The following is a 12,525-nucleotide window of genomic DNA, read 5'->3' on the forward strand; positions in this document are numbered from 1 at the left end:
GCGTAAATGAGGGCAACATCCAGTATATGGACGGATGGACAGTCATCATCTCATTTAAGTTTTGCGGAAGCAAACAGATTGATTCACTTAAATGTTCATTCATCGGGCCACATTTCAGCCTTCTTTGTAACTTATAGGGCCGCTATTTGTGACGTATGACTCAGTGACGAACTTTAACAAAATCTATTGACATTTGAAATGCCTCAGAAGTTATCAGGTGAAAATATCCTTCGTTCATTTTCTACTTCATTTTTGCAGTTCTTCAAACCTGTTTTAAAACGATCACCATATCTGTATTTCTTTATTTCTATAACAATAATTGCGTCAAGTAGGAGCGAAACCATTCAGGCGAATAGTGTGATGAGGTTTGAAGAAGGTCCTTTCTAGGAAAAGAAAAAGTGCAACTTGTTTTCCTAGAAGCAAAGTAAGCTTCTCTTTTCTCGTTTTTCTTGAGGAGAACTTGCTCTTGCCTCTCATCAGGTCTCAAGGTGGGATAATCTTGGCATTTATTTTCATGTGCAAGCCATTCAAAGCCTGGTTTTATTTGTTGGCCTGCGGAAAATCCATTTTGCAAGACCTTCGCATTATCAACAGTCAAGAGAAATGAATCTGGCAGTTGTTTTGGATGTTAAATGACACCAGGTTGACAGTCTGTATCACAGCGGTGAACCGAGCAGAATTAATGCCAGCAAAGAATGAAATACGAGATGACATCTGTGTGGAAATGCTCTCAGCATCATTTTGTGGATTCAGCATCACTGTTGATGCCTTCTTAATATGGACTTCAATTTATCACGCATATCAGTTATTTCATTCACAGATGTACAAGAATAAAATGGGCCCACCTCTTCTTACATAATAAAGTGAAATGTGTGAGAAAATAAAAAAGTTTGACATTGTTTTGGGTAATATAAAAGATGTATAATAAATGCTATTGAAGAAAAACAATAATTCTACCATCTTACTAAAGCTTTAAGATAATGGCAAAGTATAACATAAATGGCAAAATATATGGTTTTGAGTCGGGACGTTCGATACCACTGACCGATATTGATACCGATACTCAACTCTTGAGAAGACATCGATAGTGATACCAGTAACCGATATCACGAGTACATAACCCCCCCCCCCCCCAAAAAAAAATACAGATCATTTTAAAGAAAGACCTATAAATGTCAATATAGTATTTTTCTTTAAAATTGCATGAAATTAATGGCAATTTTCTATTTCTCTAATTTTCTAATTCCTGATTGTAAAACAACCACTAGAGGGCGGCCGATACTGGTATCGGCCACCGTCATGCTGATACCTGGTATCGGTACTCGTCCATCCATAGTTTTGAGTGAAGCGTTTGTTTGGGAGGGCAAAATACGCATCCAATCAGAAATGTTATGTAGCTAATCACTAGTTGGTTAACATATCATTTCTGATCGGACGTGTAAATAGCAAATGCTTAGATAAACTTTCTCATTCAACTGAAGCAAGAAACATTCTGTGTTTTGCTTAGTACTTTACAGTGAACGAGAAAATACAATTTTTTGTAGAAATTGCGTGTGAAGGCTGTGAGGCTGAATGAAAACTTTGGAATGATATTGAATGGCATGGAATGCTGCAGAATGACCTGGCAAGAGCTGAACAGTTGAAAGTTGGAACAGTTTGAATCGGTGAATCAATGAAGAAATTATTTATAGCAGAAAAAACAAAAAGAGGTAGAGTGTGAAAAATCAATTAGGGAATGGACTAATAATCATCCTTAAAGTGAAATGAAACAGTTGAATGTTTTGAATGTCACTTTGAAATGATATCAATGTGAAATGTTGAATCTGCCATTGGGAATGAATAGGGGAAATTAGGGTACAAAACTGGGAATTGTGGGTAAGGCGTGAATATTTGGAATACAAAAAATGGAAACTAGAATGGCATTAATACTTGGAATATGTTAAAATTGGAATGACAAGAATGGGATGAATTATGTGGAAGTAGAGAGATGCCAAAATATTTACGGAATATTAATAAGTTTAAAGTTTAGGAATAACGTGTGAAGGCCACAGCCTTCACGCAATGAACATATTAAAAACATTTTTTATTGAGAAGTCTCATTATTGTTGACAAAAGCAGCATTGATTTATACAGTAATCTGTGATTCTTGTCTTTCCTTTTCTTTCTCCAAAGGGCTGAACCTATTCTAACCCGAATGAAAGAGGATCACACCCGCATCATTCTGCCTGCTATAGACAACATCAAATATAACACCTTTGAGGTGCAGCAGTATGCCAACGCCGCCCACGGCTACAACTGGGGTCTGTGGTGTATGTACATCATCCCTCCACAGGAGTGGCTGGACAAGGGCGATGAAACGGCCCCTATCAGGTGAGCACTTCTGCAAGTGAACAGCATCCATAATGCATGAGGATGTTTGATGAAATATGGATAACTGCAGTTGGGGACTTTTTCATGTCATCAAACTAAGGTAAGGTCCTCTTTGGAATGATGCGCCACCCAAACGCACAAATAAATAACATCATTGAAAGCTGTCTCATTACCATGATAAATATTTTTGTATGCAAAATCACACGGTCGCAGCGATGCTGCATCATTAATGCACTTGGGTGGCATCCAAGAGCCAGTTGGGATCACATTGAGGTATAATCTTTTAATTGCTCATGTCTTCTTTGTAAAAAAAAATAAAAATTGATTGAATTTGATAGACTCAAAAACAGCACCTATGCTTTGAATTGCAATCAAATTGAATCTGCAATAATAGTCAAACACATTACATAAAAAAGCTCTCATGACTTTCTGAGTGCAAAGAGATGAATGGAAATAAAACAAATTTGTAAAGTTATATAAAAAGTCAGCTGTATTCAAAGTATCAAGTATTTTATGATGTATATTGTTTTCTATAATTAAAGAATAGGCCTGTAGTTTGTTGTAACGATTCATTCATTATTTACTGAGCAATCGGGGGGGTCACAATGTCTGAATTTGCACAGTGTGTGCGTGTGTGTTTTTTCTCCTCGGCCTAGCTAGGCCAACCCACGCACAATGTCTTCTGGAAATCAATAAAGTAGCTTTTGTTTAATCTTGCTCATAATTAGATGAAAACCTTCCTCACAGAACTTAATATCTATTCTTTTTAAGTACAATTTCCTTAAAAAAAAATCATTGGTGCCATAATTTTGTCAAGATAAAAGATAGAGGTGAAGATCGACATTTTATGAACAGTATGAAGATAATCTCGGTCAATCTTGTGATTTATGCACATGCACCCTGCCACTCACTCCCATAACAATATGACATGACTTGGTTACCATGGCAGCATGGCAGAACCATTATCGACGTGGAGGCCCAGCAGAGGTATAAGCTAGTGATGGGAAAATGAAGCTTCATGAAGCACTTGTGATATTTTTTGACTCTTCTAGATGGCACTCTTGGTTGAAAGATGCAGTGGAAATGTAATCAATTTCCTTTGCACTAGCCTTTATATTTAAACCAAGAGCACCATCTAGGGGAGTAAAAAAATATCACAAGTGCTTCATGAAGCTTCATTTTCCCATCACTAGTATAAGCATCCTCGAACCCAGAGATGCACACCTAGATTACACATGATGTTTTCAATCATTAAATGTCACTGTGTATAAATGAAACAAGCGCGGTAATGGTACCTCCCCTACCTCCCCTGACCACACGAACCTGGGTGAACCTTTCCTGACAAACGCAGAGACCTAGTTTGTAAAGTCATGTTTAACTTAATTACTGATATCCTTTATTTAAGAATTACTTGGATTTATTATTATTTTTTCTTCTGAAGGATTACTTGGAATTTTGATAACAGCATCACCGTTTTGGGACAGTTGGCGCAAATACAGTACAAATAAATCTTACAAGACGACATTAGAAGTTCAAAACTTTATTGATAGACACATTTACTTGGAAAAAATATGAACCATATGTTGTATGTATGCTGTGGAGCTACAGTCAACGGCTGATTGTTAAATTTATACAGTACAATGAATCTGTCAGTCACAATTTGGTGCTCAACGTTCTGCAGAATACAAAGTCAAAGCTATTAGGTTCTAATTTATTTTTAGGTTCCGAGTTAATTCTGAACTCATTGGTACAGGGGGCGTAGAAATAAGGTCATTTTGATTGTATTCCTTCTATTGTTGGCTGAGGCTCTCTTGCTAAGGTATAAACATGCAATAGACTGATGCTTAATGCCACGGTGTCCTCTAATAGTGCTGCTCATGAGGAGATTAAATACAAACCTGCAAGGTCTAATGATATGCAATACAAGCTGTTAAGATTAATGTCTGTGCAAAAAATAAGGTAATCGTCTAGGTTTTTGATCAACACCTTTACTTGGAACCGAAGAAGTGTTGTCAATTATTGTGTTTATGACTTTTGTGCACTTTCTCACTCTCATGCAGCTAAATAAAGTGACCAAAAGAAACCTGTCAATAATAGGGCTGGGTATCAATTCAAATTTCTTCAATCGATTAGATTTCAATTTACTAGAGTTTAATTCGATTCGATAGTTTTTTTTTTATTCACTTCACTTCAATCTGATATCGATTAATAATGGAACATCAATTCTTCTTAATGTCAAGGACATGATAAAAACTCCACAAATATTAAATTCCAAATTAAATTTTGCAGAGGCAGTAACTGGTTAAATGTTTATTAATGAAAGTAACATGTGTTATAATCGTGTTATAATCACTTAAGTGTTACGCAAACATTGGCATCAGCAAGGATGAGATGAAAATATTTTCATAATTCAAATTAAATAATTATAAATATAAATTAAAACAATTCTGAATTGACTTAAAGTCAGGTCTTTCATAAATGTATGAAAAAATACTTTTAAATTAATCAGTAAATAAGATTATAAATAAATAAAAAATGTCTTTAAAATTCTATTTTCTTAAGAATTTATGGGAAAAGGAGATATTAAAATAATCAATTCATGGTTATTGTTATATAATTCATTGGTTGTTCCATACCTGACCTATTGCATGGAAGTGTGGGGGTTGTTTATGGCAATGCTATTTTACTTCAACATTTGTACCTGAGTCAGATAAGACAAGAGCTGGGGGCATAGCAAAGCTGGTCCATGTTTCTCAATTGGCAGTTTGCGCTCGTGGCTAGATTGCCTCAAGGGGAAAGCGTTTCAGCTGTGTGGATTTCTATTGGAAATCATTCACCCACTTGTTCCGCAAGGTTTCTTCCCATCAACACTAGAAGCTGGGTGGCCAGTCTAAGCTCGTTCTCAGCGCCCTTTCTGGCCGTTTGCACACCAACGACAGAAAGAGATTACAAGGTGGTATAAAACTGCATGCTCGGAATTATTCTGATGATTATATCTAAGACCTTTGGTCAACAACAACCTGGAGCAAACTAAGATAAATGTCCATGTGAATGGATAGACAGTGTTTGAATTGTTTTTGTATCTTAATCAATACACAGATGTTCGCCATAAGCGTCTATGACGGGAATATACTCCACTGCACATGCCCATTTTCTGGTTTTGGTGAGGGAAAGAAAGCTGGCCGGTGCCAAGTAATAAAAATACAGTATATAAAGCACACAATATTTGTGTTTGACAGCAATATTTAACAGTATTTAAGATTTCATTGGTGCCAGTTAATGAAATAAGCGAATGTTGTGGTAACATTTTGCGAGCCATATGCACGTCACCTGTAACATTCAAATAAAACAGCTCTTGGGTCGAGCAAGAATGTTATCTATTTTGCCATACTTACAAATTGTATGAGTCTTCAAGTGAGCTATTGGTGAGCATCACGACTCTGTCAACTAACTATTTAGTCTTACTTTCATTACAAATTAATAATTCGTTTTGGCTAGCATGAGAGCATGTTGTTTTGTTTTTTTCTTTTCTACTTCAACACCGCGATCTGGTCCACATAGCTTCCCACTTCCCAGAACGTCAATGTATTCATTAAGTAAATTAAATGAAGTAAGGGTGTGATGCATTAAAACCTTAAGTGGGGTTAAATTCGTTCTTTGCATTTGACCCATCCACTGACGGAGCGGTGAGCAGCAGCAGGGGCTTGCGCTCGGGGATCATTTGGTGATCTATCTGGGCCTGGAATCAGCGCAGATGTGTAAATTCCAATCCGCCACAAGCATCCAGCCCACCAATAAACCCTGTATGTGTGTGAGAAATAATGTTTTTGTTGAGCCACGCCTGATTGACGACGTCACACGGTGTAAGATGCTGAAGTACTTGGGTCTTCATCGCGTCTAAACAAGGCAGGTGGGAAACCTCATCATTGGCAGATGAATTACTTGATACTGACTCTAGCAAGATTACCAGGCCTACATATGTTGTTTATATTATTTCTTTCTTGTATCGTTAGAGCCATTTTGCATAACTACTTCAAAGTAGCTCCTGCTTTTTGTTTTTTATGTCAGCTCTCTCAGTTTAGCTTCAATGTAGGGTGGTTTGGCCCATGTATACGCAGTACAGTAGTTAAAAGTTTTGGAGTCACCTATGGCTAAGGTGTGGGGAGCCTTAAGACTGAGATTTCATGGAACTAGCTGAAGTGGTGAATCTGTTATTCATCTAAACAGGCTTTGTTGCTAACCAGGCCGCTTGACTATAACTTATGCTATTAGGTGTGGCTGTCACATTTACGCTTATCAAACTATTCTTCTCTAGCTGATGGACACAAACCTCTAGCAGGGACAGCCACTTCAAGAGCAGCGTGGAGGAGGTTTACAAATCCATACTCACTTTTTCCGGTTGGATCTTTTGGAGGCAAGAATGGTGGGCGCAAACAGCCAGGAGCGCCCCCCACCCCAACACGGCCCACGCCCCAAGCCCAACGCAGCAGAACGGGGCACGGCAGGCCCACCAGGCACCCCACCGGCCCACAGCCCCAGCTCCCCAATCCCCCACCCGCCCCCCGCCGCCCCCCAGGCTCCCAAACCTGCTGTACCAAGCAGAAAACTGGCCTTTCTTATATATGTATTTATTTTATTTATTTCATAAAATTCAGTCAGACTCTTGATCACCGCTGAGTAGTATCCATTATCGCAACACACGAGCATTAATAACAGATTTCCTATTGGCCGTTCTTGTGTTCGTGTTTGGCGGCTTCTTCTGCATGGCAAACTCACCATCAAAATTTTGCACCCACATTTTAAAATCTGACTTATTTCGAGAGAACTGGAATGTTCCACTCGATTCCCGATGCCCAAACCTTGTGCTACCAGAATCTTAATGAATATTCAAAAGTACAAGCACCTTTCTCTTTGTGATTCACAGCACATGCCTCAATGAACCTGCTTAATGTGCAGTCAATTAATCATAAAGCATGACCAATGGGGCTTCTTCTGGTTCATGACTGAATTAGCAGTCAAGTTAGTCCTCTAAAATTAGTGTGTGCGCGTGTGCGCGTGTGCGCGTGTGGGTACGTGCTACTCTTATATGACAAACTTCAGGGCATCTTTCCAGAAAGAAAAATACAGCAAGCCACTTTAGAAAAAAACTAAAACTGTTGAGTACCCTGGATGAATAGAGTGCTTTTTATGGGTCTTTGTCCCAAAGCACTTGAGATGGGACCTGGCAGATAATAGTGGTATAAAAGAAGCCTAGGGACTGTTGCTGGAGTGGGTTACCCCACTTTTGCGAAGAATACTCTCCAATATTTGTTGTGCATGCCGACCTGAGGTCGTTTTCAGATTGTGCTACTTTTAAAAGTGCAATCATGCACGTGAACACCAGAATGGGATAGAGATGTGACAAAATGTTTTTTCAGTTGGCTCCACTGAATAAATACTCCTTCTGAAAAAAAAAGAAAAGTTCCTTGACCTATATTCTTGCCCATCTCCATTTGTTCAAGAATATAGTGGGCATACGTTCTTAGAAATAAGGGTCCAAAAGGGTTCTTTTTGAAGTTCTAACCAGAACCATATGCCTCTGAAAAACTCTGAAAACCCCCTCTAGAACTGTAAAACTAAAGCTTCCTGTGGAAAAAAAAAATCTGTTTCAATACAGAGAACCCAATTTGGAAGAAAGACCTGTTCTCTCTCTTGTTACTCTGTACATTGCTGGTGTCTTTCTTCCAGGGGTCACCAATGTGGTGCCCATGCAGCCCCCATGGACCACATAAATTCTGTTCTGTTCTAAAAATAGCTTACCATTGATGAGACATTGTGATTTTCTAGGAATGTTGAAGTAATCATTTGAAAATGTGAACACTGGTAGAGATTTATAATATATGCATATTTGTATGATGTTTCCTGCTTACTGTGAAAAATCATAAAAATAATCAGTGTCTGACAAATGAATATCCTTTATTATTAAAGAATAACTCAACACCAAATCAACTTATTTTTTTTGCTGATAAGCTGTATAAACTGGTGTCTCCAAATGCTGTCATTACTTTGACATTTTAGTACATGTTTGTTGAAAGCTTGAATTTGCGGCAAAAATCGTGTGTTTGGCGCCATCTTCAGGTAGCACTGGGATAAACTCAATTTGGCTGTTTGTCCTTTCATTACACGTGACAATACATACTACGTCACTTGTTCCGCATGACGTAGTCGCCCCCGCCACCCAACGGCTCATTCTCGTACGCGCCTCCTTAAATGACTTCTTAGCGAGTTGCAGCCAGACCACGCCCAACCCTCTCCCCATTCGCAGCCCAACGGTCCTCCAGGCAACACCGTGGAGCCGTTGACCGTGAGCGCCAATTTCAAATCTCAGTGACGGGTAGAGCAAGAGTCTGACTTCCTGTTGAGTTATCCTTTAATAATAACTTGTAGCAATAACTTTATGTTAATTTGAGCTCATTTGTTTTTCAGAAGTGTTTAACAAACTGATAGACTAATCGTATAATCAGTAGGCTACTAAAGATTCAGATTCAAAAAGGTTGGAGTCACCGTTCTAAATGGTTGTACAGTATTGGTTACGGCCAATATTTATTTTGAGCTCTGGCTAATTTACCATCTTGTCAGGGGTTATCTCAAATCATCTTCAAATCTTATTTTAGCTTCACAATTGCTTGTTTTTACATACAGTAAACTCTCTTTTTTGAAACTGAACATTTTATTGATTGAATAATCCATGCTATTATGGTCATTCTTTTGAAACTGAAACTCGAACTGAGAATGTAAAGTGCTATTCATTGATTGAATAATCTGCGTAATGGGACATGTTCTAATGCCGTTGAAAAATGGTTGGATTCAAACAAAAGTTTTATTTTTTATTTTTTAATCTCTTTTAAAGTCTACAGCAAAATCAAAAGGAATCAACCTCATTGTTCCAATACTGTCCCAAAAGTATGTATCTGATCATTTTACTAAAATTATTCTGTCATCTCTCTCTTCCAGAACCCCAGCAATGATTGGCTGCTCTTTTGTGGTAGATCGTGAATACTTTGGAGATATTGGTCTGCTGGATCCTGGTATGGAAGTCTATGGAGGGGAGAACATCGAACTAGGCATGAGGGTAAGTAAGGTCTGCTTTGCACCAAAGTTGACTTTAAATGAATTCACTTTTGGTGCCGGTTTTGAAGAATATCCACTTAAAGGTTGAAAAGGATTTATAACGTTTTGTACAACGTCCCGAGTTTGTAAAATAATCTCAATCAACACAAAGTGTACTTTTAAAAAGCACAGCTGCTGTATAGACATATACATGTGACCAGATAACCTTTAACAGAGATCAGATTTAGTTTTTTAAAAACATTTACTTCCAATTTGATCTGTTCTCTCCTTTTTTTCATGATGACAATAATATGTGAATTACCCTAAAATTTTAAGAAGGATGCCTTGAAAAATACTGAACCATCATTTATAGATACTTTGTGGAGTTTGTCATATTTTTACTCACGACTGCCACCTCTGGCCTAAAGCGTAACTGCAACCTCTATGTCAAGCTTGTGCATCTTGCGAGTGCGAGTACATGCGCTCAAATGAACTGTTTGTGGGCTCTTTGTACTCATGTGGGCATTGATGGAGCATGCATGATGTAAAAAAAAAAAAAAACTTTAATATTACTTATTTGAACTGCACAATGCATCTTTAAAATATATGTTAATAATTTATCCAAAAAATAAAAAATAAACAGTAGCAAGGACATTGGTTAAACCTAAATCAATTAAAACCCATTTGGTGAATGTAATGAGACAGGAAGGTTTTTACTGTGTCAAGTACATTTTTTAAATCCATAACTATGAATATAATATTTAAAGTATAGTTTTTGGCATATGCAGTACATATTTGCCACAGCTTTCTAAAGACATTTTTCCATGTTTCTGAGCTTTGGGCAACAGCATAAGATACAAAAACCCAAAGGCATCAACAGAAACCAGATTAAAATATGCAGAGCTAGATTTTTCTGAAATTGAAGTGTACGTGGAAAATCCCTTTTATGCAAATTTACAGCCAACCCAAAGGCTCTTTTGCTGCTGCTTTGAGTTGAATTTAACGCTTCATGTGAGCCAGAGACTTCAAGAATCCATTTGCTGCTTTGCTGATTAAAATCATAAAAAATCTCTCAAGCCAAGTGGAACCATTTTGTCTCTAAACACTCACCTAAGCTTGTCATACGTGGCAAAGATAATACTCACCTTTACCATCTCTTCAATCTAAATCTAAATCTTAAAATGCCATCAATATGTCCTCTGAAGCACCAGATGCCTTTTAAAAATCACTTGAATGAGGGCTAGTGTATGCTTTGCTGATTACAGTCGTGTCTTAAGACAGCTTGGTTGAAACCAGTGATGGTGGTTGATCACCACTTCATCACTATTATCTATCTTCAACAACAACAACGATATAATCCGCCAGCTTCACGTGTCTTTCTGATTGTTAGCGTGCTATTATCACAGTTATAACTCAATGTGATCCATTATACTGACTAACTATGCATGTAAGTTAGGTGGGTGATCAATTCAGCTACACCTGCTACATTAGGTAGACTAACCTTATTAAACTGTGCTACTGTTTTTGTGTGTGTGTGTGTGTGTGAACACAAGCAATTCTGCAATTTATTACATATGAATATGCACATTTGTTGGCTACATTTGATTCATGTAGCCAACAAAATACAATTACTTTTTCCTCCTGTGTGTCCTGACTATGAGAAAATGAAACACGCTGCTGAAATTGTGCATGTAAGCGCATGTACAATCTTGAGCAGCTGTACAGGCATCAATTTTATTTAGCTGTTTGTATGGCAGCTAATGGAGTATACACGCATGGGCTTCTGGTGAGTCATGACTTGGCATTTAGGATAAGTTTGATTGACAAGAACAAGTTAAGCAATTAGCCGGAGTAGCTCACAGTAACCAAGTCTGCACAAACACTATGTGACTACAGAGGGCTGATGAAAGATGGGGTTCGTACAGAAAGGTCGCAAGGTATTCGTAATTCATTGCGAGACGCTGCCTCTGTGGCTTTTTTTTTTTAATGGCTCCAGAAAGGAAGCCACTGGCCTCTATGCGAGTAAATAGAATTGTCCAATGTTCAGCACTGATGTGTACAATTCAGTGTTTCTAGCAATAAACTTAATTACTTAAATGGTAAGGACGAGCTAATTCATATAATAGCAAAAACCTAGACTACAAATAAATGCACTTAAAAAAAATGGAAGCACTGCACAAATTAATCAGACATGGAATCATATATACTGTAGTGGAATGTACCACAGCAGAAAAAAAAAACCATCAATTAGATTTTAAACATTACTGGATTCTCTTCAAACTCTCTAGCGCAGCAGGAACACTTTTCTAAAGGCAAGGCCCTATTTACAAACAGTTCAATGTGATTTTACTTGTTAATGAATCTGGCTGCTGTAGCATCTCACAAGATCAACACCTTTTGTATCCATAATTTCCCATTGCATTATTGGTGTAGTACTCCAGGCTACCTGTAGAGATTTTCGAGTTAATGTCGGTATCAATTGACCTTTAGCAAACCACAGCGTCAAACAGTCAAGGTCCGTCAAGCTAGTGTCCGGTCCATAGACTTCCATGGAGACATCAATCCAGGAAACTTCTGTTAGCTGCCATAAAACCTGACAAAAAAAGGTTACCTCCATCAAGCAAAGTGGTGAAGCGATGTGCCCATGGATTATGTAAATCGGACACTTCGTATCCCAAAAGTTTGCCGGGTGGAATACAGTTCTTTCCATTACCAAAGCCAAAAACAAAGCTGGAGCAGTGTTTTCAATGGATTAAACCTTGTGGACGGCTTCGCTCCCAGCGAAATGTCTCCAAGATAAACAAACATTCCCACGTTTACTCCAAAGTAAGGGCCTGTAAAGTAGCGATAACTAGCAACCAAACAAGCTAAGAGCTGATGTCAAATTAACTTTAGCTCTAGAGGCAAGATCATCCACAAAACTGGACATCAAAGCTATATTTATGATTTTTCATTATTGTATATTATCAGCAGAGTTGGGAGGGTTACTTTTAAAATGTAATCTGTTACAGTTACAAGTTACCTGCTAAAAAATGTAGTTAGTAACGTAATCCAAGTACCATCATA

General features: G+C 37.9%; 1 protein-coding gene across 1 annotated transcript in view; it reads left to right on the forward strand.

The window, feature by feature from the left end:
• The window catches only part of galnt9 (polypeptide N-acetylgalactosaminyltransferase 9), a 75,188-nt gene that overhangs the window by 34,148 nt on the left and 28,515 nt on the right, over positions 1 to 12,525 (forward strand). Inside the window, exons 5-6 of the mRNA XM_086076730.1 lie at positions 2,173 to 2,370; positions 9,364 to 9,481. Of these exons, the coding sequence (XP_085932856.1) occupies positions 2,173 to 2,370; positions 9,364 to 9,481 (316 nt within the window). The remainder of the gene's footprint in view (positions 1 to 2,172; positions 2,371 to 9,363; positions 9,482 to 12,525) is intronic.

This window comes from Leptonotus elevatus, chromosome 5 (assembly GCF_054856555.1).
Source record: "Leptonotus elevatus isolate MCC_2025b chromosome 5, RoL_Lele_1.0, whole genome shotgun sequence".
Taxonomy (NCBI): Eukaryota; Metazoa; Chordata; class Actinopteri; order Syngnathiformes; family Syngnathidae; genus Leptonotus; species Leptonotus elevatus.